Raw genomic sequence first — 27612 nt, 5'->3', positions numbered from 1 at the left:
ACGAGGGGGCGGAGAATTCGCATCAGCTGTGTTCTTGGCCATTAAGTGGTATTTCAGACTGGACGTGCTGCAATGATAGCTCAGTTCACAACGACAAAACACACAGATCACTTTGGTCTTGTCAATGGAACCATTTGGCAACTTTTTAAAAGTAAACTTTCCATTCAGAATATTATTGGCACCCATTTTGGCGTCTCGCGCTCGCCATCCACTCAAAACATAACGCCTACTACTCTTAAACAAGTGTGTGCGGCGTGCCTGTTGTTTTGTTTCTGGTCTAGCTAGATTCGGTGTGGTGTTGTAGTTTTTCTAACGTTACTAGTTGTTGCAACAGCATGTGAAAAAACTACAAAGTTTGATAGGCCAAAAAGAACGTTAATCTCACGATAAAAAAAAATAAAAAATGGGCTAAAATGGGTTTGCGTTAACGCCGTTAATAAGGCGTTTAACTGACAGCACTAGATTTAAGATATTATCTTCACAATTAAAGACATCAGATTAGATAATATGTAAAAACATATTTTAATGAATTAATATACATTTTTGCATTTTAAACACATAAATGTACTGTAGAACAATAAATGTCTCTTATTGTCACTTATGAAACATAGAAACTTTATATAAAAGCAGCAGAATCAACTCTTCAGTGGGGCTCCCTCTAGTGGTCGCTGTAACAATGACACTGACCAGAAAATACGTATGTATGTAATTATAATGCTTATTATGACTTCTTAAGTGATTCCAGTAAACCAAAAAAACAAAAGATATTTGTTTAGCTTTGTGATTGTCTCTCCTGATATTTAAAAAGTGCACTACGTAAAACTTACGTGACAGTACCAAGTACAAACAATTGTAATAACTGGCTCTAGCTTTCATTCATAAATTAATTAATTTCGGACGATATCAGTAACATACAGTATTTACAATCAAACAGGTAACAGTTTGTAGACGTCATCAGGAGCTTTGCTGGAAAGAAGGAGCAATAAATAAGAATCAATAAATAATAACATATCAAATCAATAAATATGGTCAAACAGTAATGTGTTTCTCACCAGCAGAGCTCGTCCTTTAGTTTCTATCGGTAGTAGAAAGTTTCCCAGAGCGCAGACCACACAGGCCACAGCGAACGGACTGAGAGCCTGAATCACCGACTGAGACATCAGCACCTGAAGTACACGCAGAGTCAACAACAAACATGGACGTCAGAAACACCTGAAAACTCACAATAAGTGGACACTGAACCCACCTGAGCAATGAACGGAGCAATCATTCCTCCAATACGACTGAACGAGGTACAGAAACCCATCCCGAGAGACCGGGCTGCAGTGGGATACACCTGACAGACAAACACCTGTTATCTGACACCTGATCAATGAAAACCTCACACACATAAACCACCTGTTACCTGAGATCTGGATCAATAATAAAAACCTCTACTAAAAATAGTTTGGACGTACCTCAGCGGTGTAAATATAAACAACATTAAAGTTCATGGAGACCAGAGACCGGAGCAGGAACAGCAAAATCGTGAACCCAAACCTGGAGAGAAAAACAGGGACAGAAGGTCTTCATAAACCTGCACACAGTCGGTCTACAGCAGTACTTCTCAAATAGTGGGGTGAAGTGTCAGGGGTGGTGTTTGACAGGAGTAAAAAGAAAAACGGAGGAGACGTCAGAGGCAAGAACAGCAAGTGACGGTAACTGGCATAAACCTAATAAGACCAGGAAATACGATGAAGCCTACACAGCCTTTGGTTTTATGGTGAATACGGTCAGAAATGAGGAAAGACCTGTGTGTGTTTTATGCCCCAGTTATGTCAATAAGCCACTGGACTTTTTTCATCGGAAACTCGATGAGTATCACCAACAGGCTGGTCATTTTGTGAGTGCCGCATCAGTAAATAAAAAAGCACTGTTAGCCTCGTACAAAGTTGCCCACCACATCGCAAGGTGCAAAAAACCTCACACGATAGCAGAGGAGCTAATAGTCCTGGCAGCATTGGAGATGGTCACAATCATGCAAGATGAGAAAAGTGCTGAGGCACTGAATACTGTCTCTCTTTCCAATGACACGATCGGGAGACGTATATTTGACATTTCAGACGACTCACAGAACATCTAACAGACAAACGTTAAATATAAACAATATTGTTGCACATTTTGCACAAAGAAACATTAAAAAGTTATATACTTTTTTGAAAAGGAATATGCTGATGAAGCTGACAAGTGACCAATGTTTACAGTTTTAAAAAGTTTTGAATGTTACTGTGTTAAGTCTATAAAAATGCACATCCCAGTGAATCATTTGTTATTTTTTCTCTGAATCACACAGACTGAGCAGTCTTGTTTAAATGTTACAAATTGAGTTAATAAACTGAACTTGGAAATTGTTTTAAGTTGTTGCAGATGTTATCTCAGCTCATTTTATTAATCTATTGTGATGATCAGGTGATTGTATGCAGAATGCTGGTGCCAGCAACTCATACAGTGGTTTGTACAGATAAATGAATAAATATTATCAGGTTCTCAATAGTATTTCAATTCAAGTGGGGGGCGTGAAAAAATGTCTGTACCCTAGGGGGGGCATGACAGAAAATAATTGAGAACCACTGGTCTACAGGATCTCATAAACCTGTACCAAGTCAGATGGGAGGTCCTCACAAACCTGTACCTAGTCAGACGGGAGGTCCTCACAAACCTGTACCTAGTCAGACTAGAGGTCCTCACAAACCTGTACCAAGTCAGACTAGAGATGGTGAAACTGGGAGTCCTCATTAACCTGGTCAAACAGTAACAGCAGACAGAGAAGAAGAACTCTGAGGTTCTTACATTGTGGTGCAGATGTTGAGCAACATGAACAAAATGGCCGAAATCAGCTGCATCACCGTCAGGCTCATCTTCCGTCCGATCACGTTTAGCAGACAGATGTTGAGTGGGATCACTGGGAGGACAGGATCAGACATGTTTTACACCAGAAACCTGAACTGTTAATTATTAATTATGAATAATTGAAGACAATTCGTCTTTTTAAAAGCCGTTTACCACTAAAACTGTGTTTACAAAAAACATTTATATGTGTTTACATCTGGCTAGAATACAGGCAGTCAGCATACCAACATGCTAACACACACTGTAACAATAGTATGGATTAAGTCAAAATATCCCATTGTTTGGAGATAAAGCAAGTGAATCAATAAATAAAACATGACATTTTGGGATTTTCTTAAATACTCAGATGGGTGGGGTCCAGTTCTTTTAGTTTTGTTTGTCTGCAAACTGATAAAACTGTAAATATTCATAGATTTTGGTCCGTGACTTACGTGCGACCTCTCCCAGGCAGCTGATGAGCAGCGTCTGGTAGTCGCTCAGTGCAAAGGGGATGCAGTAACACAGTCCGTCCTTGTGGCGGTGTTTGACCTGATGCTCTTGATCTGCATCCGTCACGCACAACAAGTTCTTCTCCAGGAGCTCCGAACTGCTCAGCACCGAGCCATAGTACACAAAGGACGCCACAAACCTGAAAGACAAACGATGCCAGTCAGAAAACTGGAAACATTTTTTCTGTTTTATATTTTAAAAAATACTTGTAGTCTAACACTCAAAATTAAGAATAAAATATATTTATTACATTTCTTACAACTTAAAAATAAATTTTAATTCAATAAGGTGCAGAAGTCTCATAACTTCTCCAGTGACTGTTGGCAGTTTGTCAGAGGTGCAAATAAGAACAAAACCGCCATTTATAATCACTTTCCATCATGTTATTTGTCGGAACTCGTCACTGAAAATATATATACAAATATTTATATAATTAATTTACATTATCATATATGCAGATGACACTGTTACATCTTCCAGTCAGCCTGACACTAACCACCTGGTTGGCCCACAGCAGAGTTTATTTAAGTGTTGGATGCACTGTAATGTAATCAGACTGAGAAAGTTTAATTTATTTATTTAAAGTTGATGAAAAGTTCATACCAATCAGTACGATTGTGCGTCATTTTTTATTACAATCTCAACTTTAAAACCATTACAAGGAGATATTTAGGCTTGTTTTTGTCAGTTTGAAATCACGTATGTGTGCCATTGACCTGGAGAAACTTCTTCATCCCTCATTTTATCCAATCTTGGTAACTAACTCAGTGAAACCACATTACATACGGGCGCACTGGAGGCCTAAGGTGCCAATCGTGAACCATGACTTGCCCATGTTCTACTCTTGACAGGGACATTTGTTGCATATTGTTCCCCACATCCCTCTCTTCCTGTTTCCTGTCATCACTGCACTGTTGTTGTATAATAGTCCAAAGTCCAAAAGGTAAAGCAAAAAGAACCAAATCACATGCAAAGTAAGGAGGAAGTGAGACATTACCATGAATACCAGAGCAGTAAAGACGTCCTCCTGAATGATGGACCGAGAAGAATCCTCCAGCTGCCTCTCTCTTTCTGAAACGCAAACAATAAGATTAGAGAACTCCACCTGCATTACACCGAATGTATCAAGACAACAGGTATGCAGGAGGTGGATGGAGGCTTCTCACATAAATATAACATAAAGGCCTAAAAACATAAGGTATCATTAAAGAACTGGCAACGTCAGACATATTAAACACTTTTTAATATTAAACAGTTCAATAAAACAAGCAGACTACTGCCTCCAAAATTAGCACAGAGGTAAATCAAAACACAGTCGGTTGAATTGAAATCTCTGACAACCTTTTTCTCTTGAAGTTGGTAGCTTCATTTCCTTGTATAAAGAAAGTACTTATGGTGTACCTCAAGGCTCAATTCTGGGTCCTTATAAGCTTCCCCTTGTTCACATTATTAATTTACATTATCATGTATGCAAGATGCTATTTCTTAGAGGGAAGTTGTTGTTGTTCGAGGGAGACCTAAATGATGTAATGATGTATAAAGATGTTTTTTATCTGATATAAACCTGTTTCAAATAAATAAAGACCAAAAAGACTGAATAAGAAGTGTTGCTGATTTTAAATACACTTCAACAGATTTTGACATTTTTTGTTTCTATTTCCACCCACAGCACTTAATTAGTTAGTTTCCGTCATAGGACTCCCAAGTCATTAGTCGACTTATTGTGGACTCATTGTAGACAGGACTTCTTCTGATTGGCTGATACTGAAGCTCGGAGGGAACGTACCACAGCCGGTTCCACCAGTCGTCCAGGAGGAAGAGAAGCTCGGTTCATTTTGGCGATCTTCTGCAGAGTTCTAACAGCCGCCTCAATGTTTCCTGCTGACACGTTGTACCGAGCCGACTCAGGAATAAACTAAGAGACAGACAGGGAGACAGACAGAGAGAGAGAGAGAGAGAGAGAGAGAGTAGTCATTACAGTGACTATTAATCAATTTTCTTCTGCTTCAGATACCTGTTTAACATCTTCCCTTTTTCTTTAACAGGAAGATGAAGATAGGAAAGACAGGTGAGGAAGACGTCTCACCTTGAAGAGGAAGATGAGGATGATACTGGGGGCGACGGAGATCCGGATCATCCACCTCCAGCCCAGAGTGGGAACCACCAACATCCCCAGTATGATGATCAGCATGGAGCCAATCATCCAGAATATCTGATCACAGAGAGACAGAGAGCATGCTGGGAGATCAGATGATATGGCTCTTCATCATCACATTTCTCCTGATACCAGTGCTAAACCAGCTTCAGCTTCTGAAGGTCAAAACTGACACTGAAAGGTCACTGAATCCACCTTCAATGTTATTCAATCCACCTTAAATTCTCTTTAATATACTAATATACCTGTGATATCAACCAACCAACACTGTTCTTCTTCCTTTCATATCACAAACATTTTCTTTATTGTTGTTGTTGAAATGTATAAATTTGTTGATACACAGTAACTCACAGTAGCCAGAGGCAGCAGGTAGGCTCGATACTTCGCAGGGATGAACTCCGTCTTCAACACGAACCTGAAACAACAAGAAGGATGGTACTCATAGTGTGTGTGTAGGTGTGTTTGTGTAGGTGTGTGTGTGTGTGTGTACACGCGTACTGACCCCTGCGACACTCCTGCGACCCCGCAGCCCACCATGCTGCGCAGGAAGATGAACCAACCGTAGGACGGTGCGAATGAGGTTAGCAGAGAGAAATAAGCACTCCACACGAAACCCGCAAACACCACCTGGTAAAACACAAAATACACAATCATATAGACACAACACACAGTAATATACAAGAGTATATGACAATACACTGCAACAACAAACTACAATATACGACTATGTACGGCAATATATGTCAATAAACAGCAATAAACAATAATAAACATCACTTCAACAAGGCAGCCAATCAGAGAACAGCCCAGGGTTAAATATGGTTCACATAAACTATTATTATACATTAAAGATGATTCTGACCTTCCAACGTCCGTATCTGTCAGCGAGGTATCCTCCCAAAACGCCACAGACCATAAAACCCAGAAACACCATCTGAGAAATAACACTGCAGTCAGTACTTAAAAACAATATGATCAGATTATTGATTGATTAAAAACAATATGATCAGATTATTGATTGGGTAGTGACTCACAGTGGAGACGAGAGCGACCTGCCAGTCTTCCAGACGCCACTCACAGCGAATCTCAGGAGAAACTACGGCCAACAGCATAATCTCCATCGCCTCCACTATCTGCACACGTGAATATTCACTGAACTCATTGATCTTATAAGAAAGAATTCTTTGTTTCTGATTATTGATGTGAACGGTTTCTTACATTGGAGCTCCCCATGATGACAAACAGCAGGATGTGAAAGCGACCGAAGCCGATAGTTTCTACAGCTTCTTCCACAGTGAACGTCTCATCTCCTGCAGACACACACAGTCTCATTCATTCATTCATGTCTGTCTCATTACTGTAACATATAAAAGAATATTAATGTAAATCATTAACTGTAATCAGCTTCAGCTCAGAGCTTCAGACTTTAGAACAAACTGCAGCTTAAAGGCTGATGTTCATCTGACTTGTTCATTATCTTCAGTCTTTAAAAGTGTCTGATTAAGAAAGAGGCTCTGTGAGGTGCTGCCGCCATCTGGTGGTGGGAGGTGGAACAACAGAAACTTCAACCAGGTGTTTCTGAAGCCTGGAGTCCGGTCCAAAAGTCTTTTCTGTGCCAATACTTTAGTATTTGAGTGGCGGCCATGATAACAGCTGAGTTCTCCTCTAACAGACGAAACTCTGGACCATCTTTTAAACACCAAAGGAGATAATGACGTCCCACAATTCCTTGTGGCAGCAACATTTAAAAAGCCAAAATGGCCAACAAAGGATGCAGATCAACTTCTTAAGTTACCGTCTGTTTTCATGTTATGCCATAATAACTTATAACTAATGTGCTTCTATGTTTAAAATGTTCCTCTTTTTTATTAACAATATTTAATGATAATTGTCCTTTTTACCTCCTAAATCAGTGCCGACATGAAGCCGGATGAAAATAAAATAATCATAAATAAACATTAATTATGAAATACAAACAAAACCTAAACAAAGACGGATTCAGTCACTTTGCTAAAGTGCAGATTATGTTTTTTATCTTTATTTATTCAGGGAAAGTTCAGAGAGAGGGACGCCCTGATCACATTCACACTGTTACACATTCACACCAGGAAGCTGCCACTTTTATTAGTTTATTTTACAGGTATATTATTATTAATTTTTACAGTGTAGGATTCATGTTTTGAATTTTCAACAATATGTTAAACTCATTAACACTCCTGTGGCAAAATCTACTTATTATGAAGCTGTGTGACGCACTTTGTATAAACATTATTATATTAAAACGATCAGAGTGAGGTTTATACGTCGTAGTGTAACGTAGCATTAGCATTAGGTATTAAATAAAACAAATTAACACACTTAGTGGGGTCCGCCTCCAGTCTCTCTGCAGCTTATTGATTATTGATTATTGACTCACCACTGTTGTTGTTGTTGTTGTTCTCGCAGTCCTGCGGTTTGTCTGCAGGCTTCTCCTGCAGTTCCACCTCCTGCAGGTGGATGGCGCTCACCAGCTCAGTCTTCATACCATCAGCCATCCTGGAAACACAAGCACAGCAGCCCCTCTGAAACCAGATCACACAGATCCATTTCTCAGCATCATTATTGATCTATTGATTTACACTGCTGTTATATGCTCTTCTATATATGCTGTTGTTTAATGCACATTTTTAAAATTCTTATTCTGTATTTTTATTGTGTCTGTGAGTCTGTAAAATAAGTTTGTTAATAAAACTGAAAATGATTGAGACATTACAGGATAAAACTGTTGATGGATTTCTTATTTGTTGGTTTTAAATGTCTTCGTTCTTTAATAAAATTAAAACTTAAAACATAAAAAAAAAAGTAAATTTTTGAAAATCAGAAGTTTTTATTTTGAACTCTCGATCGAAATCCAGTTCCAGAGACTTGACAGAGTCAGAGTCACTATTTTGGGTTTCATTCATTCACTCTGAATTTAACTGGTTTGACTGGTTCAACTGGTTTTCAAAGAAGAATAATTCAGTGTTACTAAATGTTTAACTTTACAAATACTGTCAGTGTTTTTAGTCAATCACTAGGCTCCAGAAACAAAAAGCATCTTATTTTTCTGAATGAAACTGAGTTTTTCAGTTTCAGTTGAGCGTTGACTCGCAGCAGATTCCTGGAATCCTACAGGTCGTTCTTGGATGGAGATCATGTTACACCAAACTCCGTTCAAAAATCCGTCAATTTAACGAACTCGCTTGCCAGCAAATTGCGGCTGTAAATACTCATAAGGTCGGAACTTTTAATAAGCAACAAACTCACATATCCAATGGCCCGAGAAGTGTTAGTGATATCAATAAATCAGGACGTTTGCACAGCGAACAGCAGTTTGTTTGTTTAGCCTGTTTGTTCACATAGATTTTACTGACCTCGAGTGTTTGAAAGAGTGTCGAATTCACCAGAACACACTTTTAATAAATCTTCATTTCTTTTCGGCCGTTTTTGTACATCTTTACAGCCTCCATCAGGAAGAAAAGCTTGAACCGCAAGATTTTTAAACGGGGTTTGGCAGAGAGTGTTCTTCAGGTACTCCGGGGGAAAAGCCGAGCAGTAAATGCTCATAAACTCGGATTTATTGAATCGGAACCTGCAGATTGTGACAGATTGTGACGGTTTATGACGGTTTATGACGGTTTATAACCGCTTGTAGAAACATTAGCTCAACTTTTACCGTCAGCGATCAATTAAAAGATTTCTTTGTCATTAGTGAATAAATGTACTTACACTATAGTCTGTGTGTAACGATGAAGGCTGCTGTGTCTGTTCTCATGCTGCAGCAGGTTTTAATGTGACACACTGTCTCTTTACTCGGTGCTAACTGTTGTTGTTCACCTGGCCAGGTGTATCAGGAAGTGTCACTGTCGTCGTCATCGTCACCTGGGAACCGGCGGGAAGGGGGGGGGCTGCTGTTGTTAGACTGGGAGGAGTTCAGCTAATTTAATACATGGATTATAAACATATGGAGGCCTATTAATGACATTAAAGGAGAAAAATTGAAAAAAACGTAATTTTTTTCTCAATATAATTTTTAATTAGTTTAATTTTTAGGTTTTTTTAATCTTTGTAAACAGGTTTGGAAAATGTAAACTTATGTTACAAACACAGCAGAGTTATAGTTTGTATTTTTAATTTGTCATGTGCATTTTGCTTGTTTCAGTGTCAGTTTTTATTATTATTATTATTATTTTTAGTAATTTTTGTTGGCCTTTTATTGCCTTTATTGGATAGCGACAGGCGAAGATAGACAGGAAAGGAGGGCAGAAAGAGAGGGGATGACCCGCAGCAAAGGGCCGCAGGTCGAATTCGAACCCAGGCCGCTGCAGCAACTCTGTACAGGGGTCGCCAGCTCTACTGACTGAGCTAACAAAATGCCTCCTTGTGCTTGTTGTGTCAACAAAAACTAAAAGGCGTTTTCTGCATATTTTTAAATTATATTTTAGTTTGTTTTACAATATTGTCTCAGTTTTAGTTTTTCCAAATTCTAGTTTTCAGTTCAGTTAAAAAAAAATTATTTTCACAGCTAGTTTTTAGTGAACTATAATAACCTTGTTCCTAAGATATTGCAAATTTATTGTAGATATTCTGATTTTATTCTGAAATTATTCTCTGTAATACATAATGTACTGTTGACTCTTCATAATTATGATTTGATTTTAAATACGATGAAGCCATTTGTGTTTAATATGTTTCCATGTAAAGTCTGATGTGTGTTCTGGGAGTATAGTAAGTAAGGATTATATTAGATTAAAGGATCAGACCCATCCTCAGTTGCTAAATATTAGTTTTAAAAGCAGCATCTGTTTCTGTTTGAACCACAGAATCACAATAAACGATAGAACATCAGCTGAATTTGAACACATCTCTTTAATGTTTGTTAACACAATCTTTCAGACACCACAGGATGCAGCTCACACAGAGTCCTGTCATGTGACACATCAGCTGAAAACTCACCTGGCTGCTGTTGAACAGGTGAGGTTGCTGGCAGTGTTCCCGCGTCACTGATTTGACATTAAAATAACTTTTTCTCCTTCAGGCTCCGTCTCCTCGAAGCAGCTTCCCCGAGTCACCACACCGGGACCTGGTCTGGGTTCGAACTCAGAGATGCTGCTTGTTGGAACAGATTCCAGAGAGGATCAACAGGAATGTGGTTTGACCCAGAGCAACACCTGTACGGAAGTTCGTTCATGACAAAACTAATGACTCAAACTATCTGAGGAGTAAATCTGAAATCACACAGCTGATCAGTGAGAACAGAACTTGTTTCTAAAATACAGATCACAGATTAATAGTGAGGCTAGAACCGTTGATCCAGATCCGATATCAAGATACAGATCACATGTTTACAAAAACCTCCTAATATTGGATGTTTAATTTTAAGAGCAAAGGAAAATAACTTGTGCACACATTCTTATTTTGTGTGGAGAAGTTCACATATATTGTTTAACAACTACACGAGTTACTGTTAACTGGATACAACAAGATTCATAACTTGTGTGTTAAAGTAAATAACTTGTTTCCACAATTAATTATCTTTGTAAAAGTTAATATTCGGTTCACACAAGTTAAAATGTTACACATGATGTTTTTTTTTGTTCCCACACATGAGTTAGTATCTTGTTCAAACGTTAGCTAACTAATATCACTTATGTGCAAGAGTTATAATCGTGTTCTCACACGTTAGTATTTTGGTTTCACAAGTTCACATTAGAGGAATAACCTTTCAGGACTGTACATGTAAGGGCCGGGTGAGTCCAGGGTGAATCAATAGTTTTGTCACGAGTAAACATCCACAGTGCGACTGGTCATCGGCTGGATTCTCACTGAGGATCACAGATCTAGAAAACACAGAAACTCTGAAAGTATAGAAAACATTGAAGGAAACATTCAGGAGCAGTTTGTGAAACCTGCAGAGCAGCAGCTTGAGTTTGATATGAGAAGATTAACTTCTCTTTTCAATCACGACACCTGCAGGGTTTCTTTTTTTTCCGTGTGTGATCTGATGAGTTTCAGACACACCTTGAGTCATTGAATTAGCACCATGTGATCCTGTAGGCGTGGCCAAGTCCTACAGTTTGACTGACAGGTGCTAGGTCCAATCAGAAGGTCTCCAGCCGGTGAAGAGTTCTGCGGTCGGTTTCTGGTCCATGAAGATGTGTTGGCACTGTTGCCGGGCAAATCTTTGAGTCCGTTCAGCAGAGCAATCACAGATAAAATATTTTCTATATATTATGTTTTCTATTAAACACCATATCCACTTTCATTTATATACTGTTTACTGTAACCATCTTTATTTAGATTAAAAAATATCTTTTGGAAACGCAAAACAAAAAAACATCTGATGTGTTGTTTTTTTCTACTGTGTTTGGATGAACGGTGGTTTTCATGGCACTCTTTGCTCACTCTTAACTTTATGTGGAACAACTCTTTACTTATTTAAATTTTGTTTTTAACATCTTTTAGCTGCATGCTAAACATTAACTGGAACATCACGAGTAGCTAAAGCCTCAAACTTAGTCAAACATGCTGAAGAAGAGCAGAGAGCAGACGAACAAACCCTCTCGTACCCTGTGGAACCAAGTTTTTACGAGCGACCGACTTCTTTACAACACTACAGAGAAAACAGCCAACCAGCAGAGAGAGCAACCAGTCATTCAGTTCTACAACCAGCACATGAAGATAAAGAGTTTTCATCCAACATAGAAAAATATATGTCCTTACCTAACCTAACCCCTGTACACCCTGCATCGAATACCGATGTCAGCATCTCTAAGAGCCATTCAGAAAAATACTGGGATTACAGGATTATCACAGGATGAGGAACTTGAATCATCATCTCCATGGAAATTACTGAGGTCTTAAGTAATGTCTCTGAGCATATTTCATCCTCTGAAGTTCCTGTGGGCTCAGTCCACAAGTATGAAGACTGTACATTTGGATTTAACAGCTAAAACCTGACTAAGACATCCCAGCAGCTTCCTCAACATTTATTTTTACCTTCATACGCTGAAGGATCCATTATCAAACTGTAAATAGACAAAGACACAGTCGAGTCTGAACTGAGTCTAAAATGTTCTATGAAGGCCACAGTACAAAGAATAAACAGTAACAACATCACACTGACGCCACCATCAGGTCAAACATGTTACCTCGCTGTTAATAAGCAACAAAGCTGGATAATGGACCAGGCCTTTGGGGCCGGTTCCACCAGGGCCTCAGAAGGACTTTCAGTGCGAATCGTGCACGCTGACCACTCGGGCCCCTTCAGCACCTACAGTGTAAGGGTCTCTGGGTGGTAAGCACGGAAGGGTGCTTACCGTGTGAGTTGACCACCAGGGATCCCAGGCCACTTGGTGCATACATTGAGCATAACACTTAGGCACCAAAGACATGTTTTTTTCTGATTTTCAATACAATAACCGTCTCAGAAACTATCATGATTATTGTGATTTTTGGATCGAACAAAAGCTTTATTATAATACCACAAAATGTTATATCCTATATATTTTGTAACAATAATACGGTACAATTCAATACTGGGGCCTCCAAAAAACATGATAGTAAGAATAGAGATGTTTTTCATCAGTTTTCTGTTGCATAGCAAACATAACCTCACAGGGAACTAATGAGGCAGCCATTGTTAATAATTTCTCATCTGTGCTATGGTGTGCCTCAAGGTTCTGCCCTGGGTCCTTTTGTTGTTTGCATTGCTACCATTAATAAGAAGTAGTTTTAAGGTTATCTCCTATCACTGCTACAGTTATGACATTCAGTTAGTGGTAAGAATGTGTTTTCTTGTGTGCAAGTGTTGTGTCCGCTCTTAGCTTTAATTTCTGGTTGTGATTAATGACTGGTTTACCATCTCTGCCCCGTACAGAAACAACTGCCAAGTGATAAACTCATCTATAGCGTTCTGCCCACAAATTGATAAACTGATGGATGTTAACAAATCAGTGATGAAAAAACATTATATTAAAGCGATGCATTAGCAGTTTTTTTTTTTTCATTGCCACCGATACATGAACACACGAGCGAGCAGCTACGATAAGCAACGTCTCCACAGAGAAACAAGCGCCAGCTCAAAATGTACAGCGAGCTCAAACACAAGAGGAATACAACCATTAAACAGTAGTTTGGTCTTTTTTTGTTTAAAATAAACGATTTAAAGTATACTTTCATATATAAGCAATAAAAAATAAGTAACATCTCAATACTCCAATAATAACTCTTACATTAATATTGTGCTCATTGGGATTCTATCTCTTTACAGATATTTATATTAATCCTTATAGATATTTATATATAATTTTTTCCTGTTTTGCGTCCCCTTGTCGAAGGAACTGTACGCCACCTCCAGCTGTCCTCAGTGCAAAGACCTCATTGATATGGTTTATGAACAGAGACCTGATCCCTGTGGCTGATGGGAGTGTGGAAGGCAATAAGTGGTCAATGAGGAGATGATATGAGACGGACGGTTAGCACCACAGAAGGTCCAGTGCGACGATCTGCTTCAGAACTTCAGGAGGTATCATCGACTCAAGAAGGTCAGGACGGACCATCCACTTGGAAGGTCAGAAGGGATGACTTGCTTCAGAAGTTCCAAAGGGACCATCCACTCCAGAACTCCAGAAAGGATCATCCACTCTGGAAGGTAAGGAGAGATGATCTGCTCCAGAAGTTCAAGAGGGATGAAATGCCCAAGCAGGTCTAGAGGGACCATTCACTCTAGACGGTCGGGAGGGACCATCTGCTCCAGAAGATCTGGAGGGACCATCTGCTCCAGAAGATCTGGAGGGACCATCAGCTCAAGAATGTCGGGAAGGACCATCCAACTCCAGATGATCAGGGGGGAGGATCCATTTCAGAAGGTCAGGAAGGGACAATCCAGTCCGGATTTTCAGGAATGAATTGTCACTCCAGAAGTTGAGGAAAGATGATCATTGAATGATCAACTCCAGGAAGCACTTCAGTCAAAACGTGAAGAATCAAACTCCTGTCCAATAAACACTGAGCTGAAGGATGACGGACAGACAGACGGGACCCTGTAAAGAACCGGAGGTCTTTTATGTCCTTTTTTTTTTCAGACGTGGATTGTGGTCCAGAGTTATTTTGGGTTAGCGGCACAGATGTAGATAGCTCAAGAGTGTCCAGAGTGTAGATCAGTCAGTTCTATGGTTTTAATCCAGTCCTTACTGGCTCTGAGTGGTTTAAAACAATAACCAGCTGAGTCCTGATACAAACCAGTCTAAGGGTAGCTGGTCACTGCAGCCTGTTTCTGGGCCAGACGTCGCAGCTCCTCCCTGATAGCCTTTATAAGGGAAGCTGAGGTGTGGGCAGACGGTGAGGCGTCGTCTGGTGGGTACTCTGGTGTTGGTGAAGTAAGGAGGAGAGGCGGAGCCGATGGGTCCCGCAATGAGGAGCTGGGCATCTGGAAAACAGAGGAAGAGGAGAACTCAGGAAACGACAGCACCTGTAGGGAGAAAGGAGAGAAGGTAAAGAGGGTAAGGCCACTAAAATAAATCCAGATAAAAGACATGTAAAGAAAAGTACTGTCAGTGGTTATTTGTATTGCCTTGTTGCACTCATAACATAAAAGAAACTGAAAATATCGGACAGGATTTCGCTTTTAGGCATTTTTGTGCGATGAAATAACTGAACAAAGGGAACTTTCTCCAGTGAGAATAAAATTGCTAGTAGTTTGGTGACGTATGCCCTTTTTTGCATAGGGGCTGCTATGATTGGTGAAAATTGAAGGAAACTGAATTGTTTAATTCAATTTGTTGTGGTGATTGGACAAAATTGCAAGGTTGTGTAGAATTCATGGATAACTTCCTGGAGGCTCTGGTCAGGACTGGTCTGAACATTTTTGGTTAACACTGGTCTAATCAGGACAGATGTGGAACGGACAGGTCAGGCCTGGACTGGTTTGAATTACATCACCATAGATCTTGTTGCTACGCTGGGGAGCAAAGAATGACAGACTAAGTCAGTTCGGCCCAGTTTAGTTTGATTTTGCTATTCCACACAGTGAACTCACACTCTCTCTGCTGGCTCCAGGTCTGGACAGATCCTGGTCTGAGTGCTGCTGGTTCCAGCTGGTGCCTGTGGGTCCCGACATACTCCGACCCACCCCAGGGTACGCACCAATCTGGCTCGACAAACCCACCTGGGTCAAGTGGTGGAGCTGTGCACCTAGAGGTAAACAAATGTAAAGGATACCATGCATGTAAAATAAAGTCAAAATCAGCACTGCATATGATCAATATATCCAAATGATCGTACCTGTGCTGCCCCCTACAGGTCGTGGTCTGGACGATGAGGGGGGGTCCTCGTACTGCCCTCTGCTGGAGTAAACCGACTCCTGCAGTTGGTCTCCAGTAGAAACATACCCTCCTGAGGTCAGGCCCTGCCTGGATAAAATACACAGAGCATCAGTACTGATTACTCCAGCTTACAGACCTGGAACTGGTTTTAAGTGCACTGACACTGACCTCTGCAACAGGCCCTGGACTGATGTGGGAGACATCCCCAGCTCTGCATACCTCTGCAGAAAGGGAGAGAATAAGAAAATGAAAACTGAACATGGAGTCATACTGAACAAATGGCCTCAGCTGCAGGATGACACACTCACTGCAGAAAAGGGGCTGTGAGAGGGGGCTGCTGGGTAAGAGCCCCACTGCCTGCCTGGGGGGGCGGGCCTGTGGGGAGGGGCTGGGCAGGGCAGGGCTTACCCCGCTCACCCCGGCGCTGCCCTGTGAGGACGGCGACACCAGGGCGAAGGCGTCATCCAGGAGGGAGTGCATCTGCTGCCGCGCCTCCTCGATGGAAGGCTGGGGGGGCATGTAGGGTGGTGGGGCCGGGGCGGGGTCAAACACCTCGTCAGTAGGGGAGGGGCTGCCGTGGTCTGGGGGCAGGTCAGGGTCCGACTATATGAAAGCGGAGAGAGAGAATACAAAATAAATGTTCAGTTTAGTTTTCAATTGAGCACTATAATGTAAACCTTTATACTGATGATACTCTCTTGAATCCATTGGGGCTACCTCACATCAGTCCTGTTTTTGATGACGTACAGACAACTTATATCTATTTAAATGTATCATATATGTCTCTAGAAGGAAAAACAGATGACACTGGTCCAAGATGTCAGGGCTAGGTGGGCAAATGCTTCCTGTAGAACAGTTGTCTCACCATGTAGGCCACGTTGTTGAGTCCTGGGTATTTCCTGTAGGTGGCACTCTGGTCGGTGAGCAGCCGGTCTCTGTCCGTATCAGGAAGACTTCCAGGTCCTGGCTGAGCCCGCCTACCCCGAGGAGAGCGCCTCCCTCTGGACGTACAAACACACAGACATAGAAAATGTGTTTCATGGTGAATGTGGTGTTTTAGAGTCTCCTCAGGTATCGATTTTCATAATCAGAAGTTCATATTTACACAGTTTTATTGTTTTAATAATATTAATCAGTTAATAAATAAATATAGTAAATAATAAAAGTTAATTCTCCAATCAGCTCAGGCTTTCCCAAGTCTGACCTTCTCCTGGAGTCGGTGGGGGTGGGGGGTGAGGCAGCGTCGGCCTGCAGGATGCAGTCCATGTGGTCATGGGCGGAGCTGTAGAGACGCTGCGCCACATCGCCCTGCACTGGCCCGTCTCCAAACGCGTCCATGATGTCGTCCATAGAGGGAAACTCACACTGACCCCGCCTCTTGGCGCGCTGCCGCAGTTTGTTCCTGTGGTGCTCAATCTCCGACTTGTGTCTCAGCGCCACCTGCAGGAGCACAGGAAGGTCAGCGATGTATGAAACATCCTCATGGTGAGCAGCGAGGGTGCGACTCACCTCTGTGTTGACCTTCTCGGTGAGGGTGGGGCTCGGCTGGGAATGGGCGTGCGGAGGGCTCGGTCGCGGCTGCATGGCGATCAGCTGCACCTTGTTGGCCTGGCGTCGGGTGCCATCGGACGAGCCACGCGACAGACGGTCGACGTGGTCGAAGATGGAGGACGAAGAGAGAAGCTCGTCTGGACCGCTGCCTGATGGGACAAACAAACATAGAATGGTCAGATCCTGATTGTCCAATCTGTGATTTTACTGTGTTGGACATCTACTTTCTGTCTGTCCGTCCTGTATGTGTATTTAAGAGATTATTTTAGTTGTCAGATGTTCCACTTTGGTCACAAGTCTCAAGCTGCGTCTGCAGAGTTAACAAAAGCATCTGATCAACTGTTGATCTAAAAATATTGATCAGAGTATGAAGGTATAAACGTACCCATCTTGCTCCTCCCTTCAGTCCAGAAGCATTAAAAAGAAAAGAGATGATGAATGTTAGAACAGAAGCTTTGTTTTCCTTATCCATCGCTCCTCCTTTTCCTCTTCTCCTTCCTCTCATCTAAATCTCCTTACACACACACACACACACACACACACACACACACACACACACACACACACACACACACACACACAAAACACTCTCTGACCATTTTTGGGTGTCTTCCTGTGCTGTTTCCCCTCACTGGGTGTGGCCACAGGTCGAGTGCTTTCTTCTGCCGATTCTCTGCCGCTCGATTGGTCGCTGCCCAGCGAGTCGCCATCTGACGGGCTGAGCCTGACAGATGAGAGGACAAGATTAATTTTTGTGTTTTGCTGTTCGTATACATCTAAAAACAATAAAGTTCTTCTTTCTGACATCGTTTGAAGGCGTGTAAGTAAAGTTGTGACATCATACTTCCAACAAGCCAATTAAGTTTTAAATTAAGTTTCTTGAAATTTAAGAACATTTTTAGAAAGTGGACATTTTTAAATAGTTTTGAAACAAGATGGAGATTTTTACATCAGAAACATGTATATATTTGTACATTGTGAGGTTTGAAAAAATTTATATTTTGAACAATTTTGAATGGATCCGCGTACAGATTGTTGATGTCTGACCTGCCCCTGCGGCGGTTGGATCGTGCCACCTTGGTGGATGATCCTTTAGATTTGGGCGTGTTGAGGTCTCCGCCGTCAGAGGGCGTGGCCTCTTTGATGGGGGCAGGCAGTGGGCCGGGCTCCTGGATCACCATGATGTCATCTTTACTGTGCTGCCCGAGGTGGAGCTTCGCAAAATCGAAGCCTTTCACACTGGGAGCCTGGAGCTGAGAGAGGATCAGCTGTTAGTACAAATGAATACGACAGGAAAGAGTTAACAGCTTCCTGGTGACCTCTGACCTTCTGCCTCTGCTGGATGGTGTTGATGGCGTCCGGCTGGAACTCGAGCTTTTCTGAGCCGCACAGCTTCCAGTAGAGGATGATGATGATGAAGACAGCCAGCAAGACGGGGACAACCACGCCGACAATCAGCCAGATACTGCTGCTTTGAGTCTCCGCTGGAGGGATAGATAAAGTCTCCACAGCTGGAGACAGGTGAGAGACATGTGAGACAGGTGAAAGTAGAACATTTAAATTGTTACTTTTGCTGCCAACTCTACCGGTTGATGTGAAATGCATGCTGGGATATTTCTCTACCCAATAAAACACGAGCACATATAGCAAAAAACTTCTGGGAAACTTCCAAATTTTACAAATATTAAATCTTCATGGTTAAAAATTCCTAATAAGAATAACTGAACCTGTCTGCAGTCTTGTATAATGGAGGTCTATGGGGAAATTATTTTAGGTGCAATACCACCAGTGACCAGTGAGTGAGTGGAGGCGCTGCATCACCTCTATTACTACATCCACAGCTGACACACACAAGTTAGCTCCCAAAGCATCCTGGGATGTCTGATTCGAATAAATAGATCCAGTTCTGAGTTCAGTGACAGTTTATGGTCTGTGTTCTGAGCAAATTCAGGTCTTGACTCACGTTGGGCGAGCGGTCTCTGGACTCGGTGTCCGAGGACGATGGCAGCTCTCTGAAGGTCCAGGCGGTTCAGGGTGGCCGCGGTCGCCTCGGCCGGGATCCGCTCACCACCTGGACCCTCCACGAAATAAAAGACCTCCAGGGGGCGCTCCGGACCTGACAGCTTCGACACCCGAACCACCTGAGACACAACAAGTTGGCATCTTAGAAAGAATTCACTGTGCAGGTGGACTGATGTATATACCTGTATGATCTGTGTACAGATGTGTTATCTGTGTATACCTCTATGATCTGTGTATACCTCTATGATCTGTGTATACCTGTGTGGTTTACAGTACATACCTGCAGACTGTTGTTGCCCACAGATGTAGCTCTTCTCAAGCGCCTCCTGCTGGACGTCTGCAGTCCCTCCTCCAGCAGCAGAGCCAGACGTCTCTCCAGACGAGCTTTAAAACTCCTCTCAGCCACCAACTGCTCCTGAACTCCCAGCAGGACTGATACAACACAGACATAAACATATGGAACTATTCTCTATTTCAGAATACTTCAGACATCTTTCTGCTTTCGTCCCAATGCAACGGGAAAAAAACCAACAAATGCAAACACAACTGCAACAGTTTGGAACAAGCAGATATGTGTTCTCACCTGTACGGACCCAGGTGGATCGCAGGTGGTGAGACGTGTTCAGCTCAGGGTAGTGGAAAGCTGTGAACATTCATACACAAACATATATTTAACACGCATTTCATATGTTTGACACACATTTAACATATGTCTAGGAACCGTTTAACATAAATTAAACATGCCTCACAAATATTCTACATTTTTAACAAACAAACAAACAAAATCGATGAGAACATTTGTTAACATACGGGCGTATAAACAATGTACGAGTGTGTATGTGTCGTACGTTCTGCGATCTGCTGGGCAGGAAAACCGATGTAGAAGCTGAACTCGACCAGGCTGAGCTTCCTCAGGTGTTCGCTGACCTCTGACCCAGGCAGGTAGTCCCGCCCATCACGCACTGCAAAGGTGATGTCGATGGATACCTTCTGCTCCACTGCTGGCCGATTAACGGCCATGGTGATGTTCAACAGCTAGAGACACGCAGAGATACAGCGGCTAAAACTTGATGGGTTTTTAAACTGATTCATTAATTTTGAAGCCAGGTGGTTATTAGCAAGGATATTCTTTATCGTTACATTTAGATTTTTTAATGTACAGGTAACAGACTTACCTGTACGGTGACGTTTCCCGCTTCATGTAATCGTCTCCGTGTCTCGGCGTATGCCATCATCAGGCCTCTCTCCACCCGTTCGCTGAAGTTACACACTCTGACGTCGACGTGGGTGGGGACAAACTGCAGCACAGAGTGGATCTGGTACCTGAGGTCAGGTATGGTGTAGAGCGGTGACACGGTGGGAACAGGACCAAAGCTGCGTGGTGGTTGGCGGAGGGCGTTGATGACTGAGATGGCGGTGAAGATCATTGGTCCCGACACAACTCGGAAAGCAAAACTAGATGGAGTTCTCAGGAACTGATAAGGAAGCAGAGCGGTGACAGACAGCTGTCATTCATCTGACATCATCAAGGTGTGTTCAAGGTGTGTTTTTGGTGGAGGAGGTGGTGATTATGGAGGAGTTGGTGATTGTGGTGGAGGAGGTGGTGATTGTGGTCAAGGAGGTGGTTTTTGTGGTGGAGGAGGTGGTGATTATGGAGGAGGTGCTGCTTGTGGGGCAGGAGGTGGTTTTTGTGGTGGAGGAGGTTGTGATTGTGGAAGATGAGGTGGTGTTTGTTGTGGAGGAGGTGGTGGGTGGGGAAGAGGAGGTGGTGTTTGTTGTGGGGGAGGAAATTGTGTTTCTACCTGGAGCTCCACTGAACGGTTGAACTCCCTCTTCAGAAGATCTCTGACTTGAGTGAAACCTGCTGACGAACCTTTTGAATTGACTGCAGAAGATAAAAAGACACAGATCAGCTGACTGACCCTGTTATGGCGGTTCAGAAGTACCTGATGTTCCTGTCACATGACCCTCTGTGGTCTTACCTACTCTGACCAGGTACATCTCTGGTTTGGTGACGTTACACAGGTACTGTCTGGTGGGCGGGGTCTGGGCCACTCTGGGCGTAGTGACTGGAGGGGCTCTGGTCAGGCTGATGGCTGTGATCTGGGTGGTGGTGGTGATGGCAGTTGTCGTGGTTGTCGCCTTGGTGGTGGTGGTGGTCCTGGTGGTTGGAACCTTTGCTGGTTTCTCTATGACCACTGGAGGCCTCTCCGGTCTGTCGGGGCGGGTTGGTGGTCCCAGCGGTGGAGGGGGAGGCACCCGGCCGGTGGTGTTGGATGGGGGACGAAAAGGGTGTCTGCCCGGGACTGGGACATGGTCTTTGGGTTTTAGAGCAGGAGGAGAAAGGGTGGATGGAGTTCTCATCGTGGTTGACTTCTCCTCACCTGTGAGAGTGGGTGATAGGGTGAGGGGAGGGGTGGGTCCCGATGGAGGATGCTTAGACTCCTGTCCTGGAAGAGGACCAAAGCTTGGGGGTGGAGGGGAACGATGGGTTTGAGTTGTTGTGGGAGTGATGGGGGGTTTGGAGTCAGTCCGGTGGACAAGGTCCTGGTCTCTCTCCCTCTCTCGCTCCTTCTCTCTTTCCCTGTGTCTCTCCTTCTCCCTCTCCCTCTCCCTCTCCCTCTCTCTCTCTCTCTCCCTCTCCCGGGCTAACAGGTTCGTGTAGTACTCCAGACTGTTCATGTCTGGCAGTAGCAGCTCCGTCGGCTCCAGAGGCATCATGTCCTCCAGGTCGTAGTCCTCATCCCAGGTGGGAAAGACGTCTGGATGGGTGGGGCGAGTGTGCAGGGGGATGCTGGGGGTAGATGAGGAGGGTGAAAGGGGTAGGCGGGAGGAGAGGGGGAGGGTGGGACGGGCAGGAAAGGCAGTGTCGTAGGAGACCCAGTCCCCGCCGTCATCCTCATCGTAGGGGTGGTTGGGCAGCGGCGTGGCCAAGGCCAGCTCCTCGCCGTCAGGCACCATGAAGGACAGAGTCTCCAGGTAGTCCCCAGAGCCCCAGGCCTCCTCCAGTGAGGGGCCCTGCTCCCAGGGGGGAGGAGGGGTGAGGGTGGGCTGGGTGTGTGGAGGGAGAGGTGGGGGTAAGCTGGGGGACAGGAGGTCTGGGGGTCTCAGCAGGAGGTGGATCCCCTGAGCACCAGAGTCTGAGTCCTCAGCAGAGCTTGCACCACCGCTGTTACCATGGTAACTAGAATCTGAGGGTGGGCTGGGGGCTGGGGGTCTAAGAGGGGAGGAGGGTGGTGATGAAGGAGACTCCGACGTCCTGTTGAAGTCCAGCACACCTGAGAGAAAGAGAGAGATTATATTTTCTCACAAACCTGAAGATCCTGAAACCTCAAGACCCTGAAACCTGGGACCCTGATCAAACCTGAAGGGTAAACCTGAAGATCCTGATCAAACCTGAAGACCCTGATCAAACCTGAGGACCCTGATCAAACCTGAAGGCCCTGATCAAACCTGAGGACCCTGATCAAACCTGAAGAACCTGATCAAACCTGAGGACCCTGATCAAACCTGAAGACCCTGATCAAACCTGAGGACCCTGATCAAACCTGAAGAACCTGATCAAACCTGAGGACCCTGATCAAACCTGAGGACCCTGATCAAACCTGAAGAACCTGATCAAACCTGAGGACCCAGATCAAGCCTGAGGACACTGATCAAACCTGAAGAACCTGATCAAACCTGAAGAACCTGATCAAACCTGAGGACCCTGATCAAACCTGAGGACCCTGATCAAACCTGAGGACCCTGATCAAACCTGAGGACCCTGATCAAACCTGAGGATCCTGATCAAACCTGAGGATCCAGATCACACCTCACACTGATCAAATAGGAAAATAAAGATGCATTTCTTCAACTCTCCTTAAAGGAAGGAAACATTTAGTTTCCTCACATCAAGAGAAAAATCACTATAATTGAATCTAACTATTGTATTTCTTTAATGAGCTTTAATCTATTTCTTTATAATTATTATTATTCACTATTATCAGTGACCTCTTTTCTGTTTCTTCCTTCCTGCCTCCTCATTTCTCTTTCTCCTCTGCAGTCTTTTTAAACCTATTTGTCTTTGTGTCATCTCCACACACACACACACACACACACACACACACACACACACACACACACACACACACTCGCTCGCAGCCTTGACTGAGTCTCTCATCTGGTGCCTCGTTGCCGTGGTGACGCCGTGCTTTGCGGCAGCATCACGTGCCGAACGGAGACGAGTCATTGGTATTCAGGAGACGACGCCCTCAAATACCACAGAGAGAGATAGATAGATAGATAGATAGATAGATAGATAGATAGATAGATAGATAGATAGATAGATAGATAGATTGTCTTTATTTCTAAATGTAGATCATTAGATTTGTTGGTGAATATTAGATTAAATCCTGATTAATTGATGAGTCGTTTAGTCGAACAGTAATTGCAGTAAATAGTGAAAATGTCCGTTTTAAGTCTAATGTCTTCAAATGTTCACTTGTCTTTCCTGATCAATTGTCTTAGAGGGAGTTGACTGTAATAATCAATCAGCTGATGGTTTCAGTGATTAGTCTCCTGTGTGCAGGGAGCCATCAGAGTGAGATCCAGAAGATAAACTGATTCATGATTATTAAAGTGCTTATAAAGTTTTATTTTACTGGTTTATATAATGTTGGTTTTGATTATGTTTGTCAGTTTAAACCTCCTCATTCTGACTCTGTGTGTGTGTGTGTGTGTGTGTGTGTGTGTGTGTGTGTGTGGTCGGACTGACTCAGTATCAGTGGGAGGACGACAACATGAATGAAGAGTCAGAATAAGATTTTCCTCCAGCAGCCGATAATAACGCACATAACGACAATAAAGGTTTTCTATTCTGCCTCCTTATAAGTAAGTTCCTGTGTTCTACAGGAAGCTCAGAGGTTCATACATACATGTACATGTCGGACTTTTATTTAAATGGCCACAAATGGAGCAGGTCCAGACTTTTTTGAAGGCATAAAATGTGATTCTCAGCTTTCCATCATTCCCAGTTTATGTAATTCCAAACACTGTTTATGGACTCCAGTCTGCAGAAATATTCAAATACACTAAAATAACACACTTTTACCACATGCATGGTTCCCATAGAACACATTTTCATTCAGATATCTTGAGGTCAGAGGTCAAAGGATCTCTTAGCCATGCAAGTTTAGCCTAACTGTGGAGCATTAGCCTTCCTGACATGCTACTTGTGTTAGCTCATCTAGTTTCATATGATACCAGGAAGAAGATAATGGGGTGGCCAATCAGATGTCAGGGGTCCCCCAAGCGATAAGAATCAGCAGCAGTTGTTATTATTAGAGTATATATGTTTATTTTACATTATATAGCCTAAGATGACACTGTCTGTGTTAACTTCCAGTGTTTGAGGAATAAATGGATGGTTGGTGTTTCATTTTGCTGTTTTATTAGTTTTAACATTATGCAATATATGACTTTTGTTTTATGACTTTTAACTCAGTGGAATCACAAACACTCACCTGCAGCAGGTGAGCTCGATGTTACCATGGAAACCAGTGTGCCGGCCACCAGCAGGCTCACACCGAGTACGCGTCTGCACGCTGAGGTTCTGGGGTCCATCCTGGTCCTGGTCCTGGTCCTGGAGCCAGGGCCCGGCGGGATCGCAGGGTCCATCGTCCTCAAAGGGCCGCCGGTCTGATCCCGGTACAGACAGCCGAGGGCCCGTCAGGAGGACCTGAGCGACAGTCAACCATCGTTAGTCTAGGACCGTAGCTTCCCCAGCTAACGTGACCCGTGAGAATAATTTGTGTTTTCTGACAATTGTTTTTCAACTGGACAGTAGGACAGACAGAAAATGTAAATTTTGAAGTTCAGATTCAGTCACACACTCCAGACTCCATTGACGAAATCGCCAATTTAAAACATTATTTCATTTAAAGTGTTAACATGGCTCAAGTAACATCCAATAATAATCTGTGAACTTAATACACTCACTTTAAAATCACAAGTATTTGATGTCGGCCGAATTAAAGAATAGAGGCTTTAAATTAGTAAAATATCATTAATATTATTCCTTCAGTTGGTTATTCTTACTGCCGCACCTGAAAATATTAAATTGCCAGATTTGCGAATGGAGTCTGGTATTACGCTGCGAACAGAACATCTGTTACTATTAATAATTACTATTGTTCTGTAGCACTAATTAATCTAATTATACCTTAATTTCTAATGTTCAGATTAAGGTAAAATCAGTTAAACCAGCTGAATAAATGTTGCTTCTGCTCATATTCAGAGTTATCCGTTTAATTACTTTAATTAAAGGTGAAATATTCCACATATTAAAATGTGAGTGTTTAGATTAAAGGAGGATTTTGAAGTTTTTTTTAATGGATGTTTGTGAGTTCAAGATGTCAAACATTATAAAATCCATTTAAAAAACTATAAACAATTATAATTACAATAAATAAAAACACAGAATTGGGCCCCAAACATCCTTTTACATGAGGCCCCTGAAGAAGCTAGAAACGGCCCTGTAGGTGAAAAAAAAATCGATAGTGTAATTAATCAATAGTCCTGATTGGTTCCTGGCTGCATTGTGGGTCCTGATATTAATGTCTGGACTGGAGACCCGGTTCAGGACCGTTTCCAGGCCGCTCACTGCTCTGCTGGCTCGGCTCGGCTCGGCTCCGTTCCCGCACACACACTGACCCCATTATCGGACAGATAACATCCCCGGCCTGTCTCACTTCTCCCGGCCTCTCCAGCTGCTCCCACCCCGCTCTTCAGCCCCCAACCCGGGATAAACCCGCACCACGTCCGTGCCCTAATTACCGGAGCCGGTTTAACGACCACGATCCTCATAATAAACCCAGTCTGATCCGGATCCTCCCCTCCTGTATGTGGGCCGGCTTTAGAGAACCGCAGCTGGAGCTTGCGGATGCGGATCAGACCCGCACCGCTTCATTAACCCGGATCATTAAAACGCGAGCTTGTCACTGAGAGGAAGCCGAGCCGTGCCATGCCAGTCCCCTACAGTGTCCGTTTTATCCCCAGTCAGAGACCCGGACCTACCTGCCATCCTGGAGATGCGGTTCGGGCGCGTCACGCCTCTCCCGCAGCCGCGCGGCGCGCTCCCTGCATGCGCGCTCCCTGCGGATCCAGACCTTCCTCCTGTCCGTCCGCAGTCTTCTTCACCTCAACCAGACACCGTCCCGCGGTCTGGACCCGGACCCGTCCCTGCTGGTCCCGGACCCGGCAGATGAAAGGGGCACCGTCGGGTCTCGGTACCAGTCCAACCCGGCACCGCCTGCGGATCGAAGATTCAAAGGACAGCTTGTTTCCTGTCTGCACACACACACACACACACACACACACACACACACACACACACACACACACACACACACACACACACAGAACCTGGACTTCAGCTGAAAGATCCGGACCAGACTCACAGAGTCCAGCTGTTCTCTTATCAAAATAAAAGCATTCACATCAGCAGCATTCAGCTAAAGTATTGATAATGTGATGTATTGATTAGTGGGAATATACAGAAATATATTCAGATTTAATCACAATCACATCGATCAATATTATGGAGATATCGGAACTCACAAATATTAAATCAATAAACATTTTTACATATAAAGTGTCTGGAGCAAACACTTTAATAAAATAAAAGCCCAACACAGTGTCTGTGTGTCTACATGGAAACTCATTAAGGCTGTCCTTTCAAAATAAAAGCCCCAAAGAGTAACTGTACCTTAACAGGAAGCTTGTGCTTTTCAAAATAAACCCCCCAGTGGCTCGTTAATGGGGCCCAGGGGTGTGTACCTATAGTTTTTCAAAATAAAATCCCCATAAAGTAAACATACCTTAACTGGAAACTGAGGATGTTCTTTCAAAATAAAGGCCCCATGGGGTAACTATCTTAACAGGGAACTACAAATATACTTATTATATATATATTATATTATTATATATTTTAAAGACTTAATCAACAATGTAATCAAGTAATCCTCCACAATGTAACTGTAATCTAATTCAACAATAAATCAAAAGTAATCTGATTACAGTTACTTATTCTTTATAATCTGAAGAATTGTCGATAAAATAATTTAATCCAACAACAATTGCTCCCACTTGTTTTAGCATGTAAGCTATGTTAGCATTATGCTC

General features: G+C 43.1%; 2 protein-coding genes across 4 annotated transcripts; both read right to left on the bottom strand.

Moving 5' to 3' along the window:
- Positions 1-503: 503 nt before the first annotated feature.
- On the bottom strand, positions 504-10644 carry svopl (SVOP-like). Of its 3 annotated transcripts, none has more exons than XM_051392676.1 (16): positions 10508-10644; positions 7950-8094; positions 6752-6843; positions 6568-6666; positions 6396-6467; positions 6036-6160; positions 5885-5948; positions 5465-5590; positions 5165-5293; positions 4376-4449; positions 3321-3517; positions 2830-2941; positions 1458-1539; positions 1247-1336; positions 1053-1166; positions 504-966 (listed from the first exon to the last, which is right to left on the bottom strand). In XM_051392676.1, exons 2-16 carry the CDS (start codon positions 8065-8067, stop codon positions 955-957), a joined length of 1506 nt encoding a protein of 501 aa, XP_051248636.1. In that variant the 5' UTR covers positions 8068-8094; positions 10508-10644; the 3' UTR covers positions 504-954. The 3 variants fall into 3 exon arrangements, with proteins under 3 accessions (XP_051248636.1, XP_051248633.1, XP_051248635.1); XM_051392673.1 differs by lacking the exon at positions 10508-10644 and adding an exon at positions 9281-9447; XM_051392675.1 differs by lacking the exon at positions 10508-10644 and adding an exon at positions 9281-9443 and having other exon boundaries at positions 7950-8068.
- Positions 10402-26842, bottom strand: LOC127359036 (UPF0606 protein KIAA1549-like). Its single transcript, XM_051392672.1, is given in 22 exon segments — positions 10402-15023; positions 15591-15745; positions 15836-15963; positions 16045-16097; positions 16185-16244; positions 16246-16479; positions 16742-16877; positions 17081-17316; positions 17386-17576; positions 17813-17827; positions 18024-18151; positions 18475-18680; positions 18754-18938; positions 19391-19568; positions 19730-19881; positions 20033-20092; positions 20298-20484; positions 20625-20924; positions 21252-21334; positions 21432-22727; positions 24954-25168; positions 26506-26842. Coding segments are annotated over 21 exon segments (4362 nt in total). The 5' UTR covers positions 25108-25168; positions 26506-26842; the 3' UTR covers positions 10402-14798.
- Between the last annotated feature and the right edge of the window lie 770 nt (positions 26843-27612).

The sequence above is a fragment of the Dicentrarchus labrax genome, unplaced genomic scaffold (genome assembly GCF_905237075.1).
Source record: "Dicentrarchus labrax unplaced genomic scaffold, dlabrax2021, whole genome shotgun sequence".
Lineage (NCBI taxonomy): Eukaryota > Metazoa > Chordata > Actinopteri > Moronidae > Dicentrarchus > Dicentrarchus labrax.
This window is presented reverse-complemented; position numbering and strand designations above follow the sequence as displayed.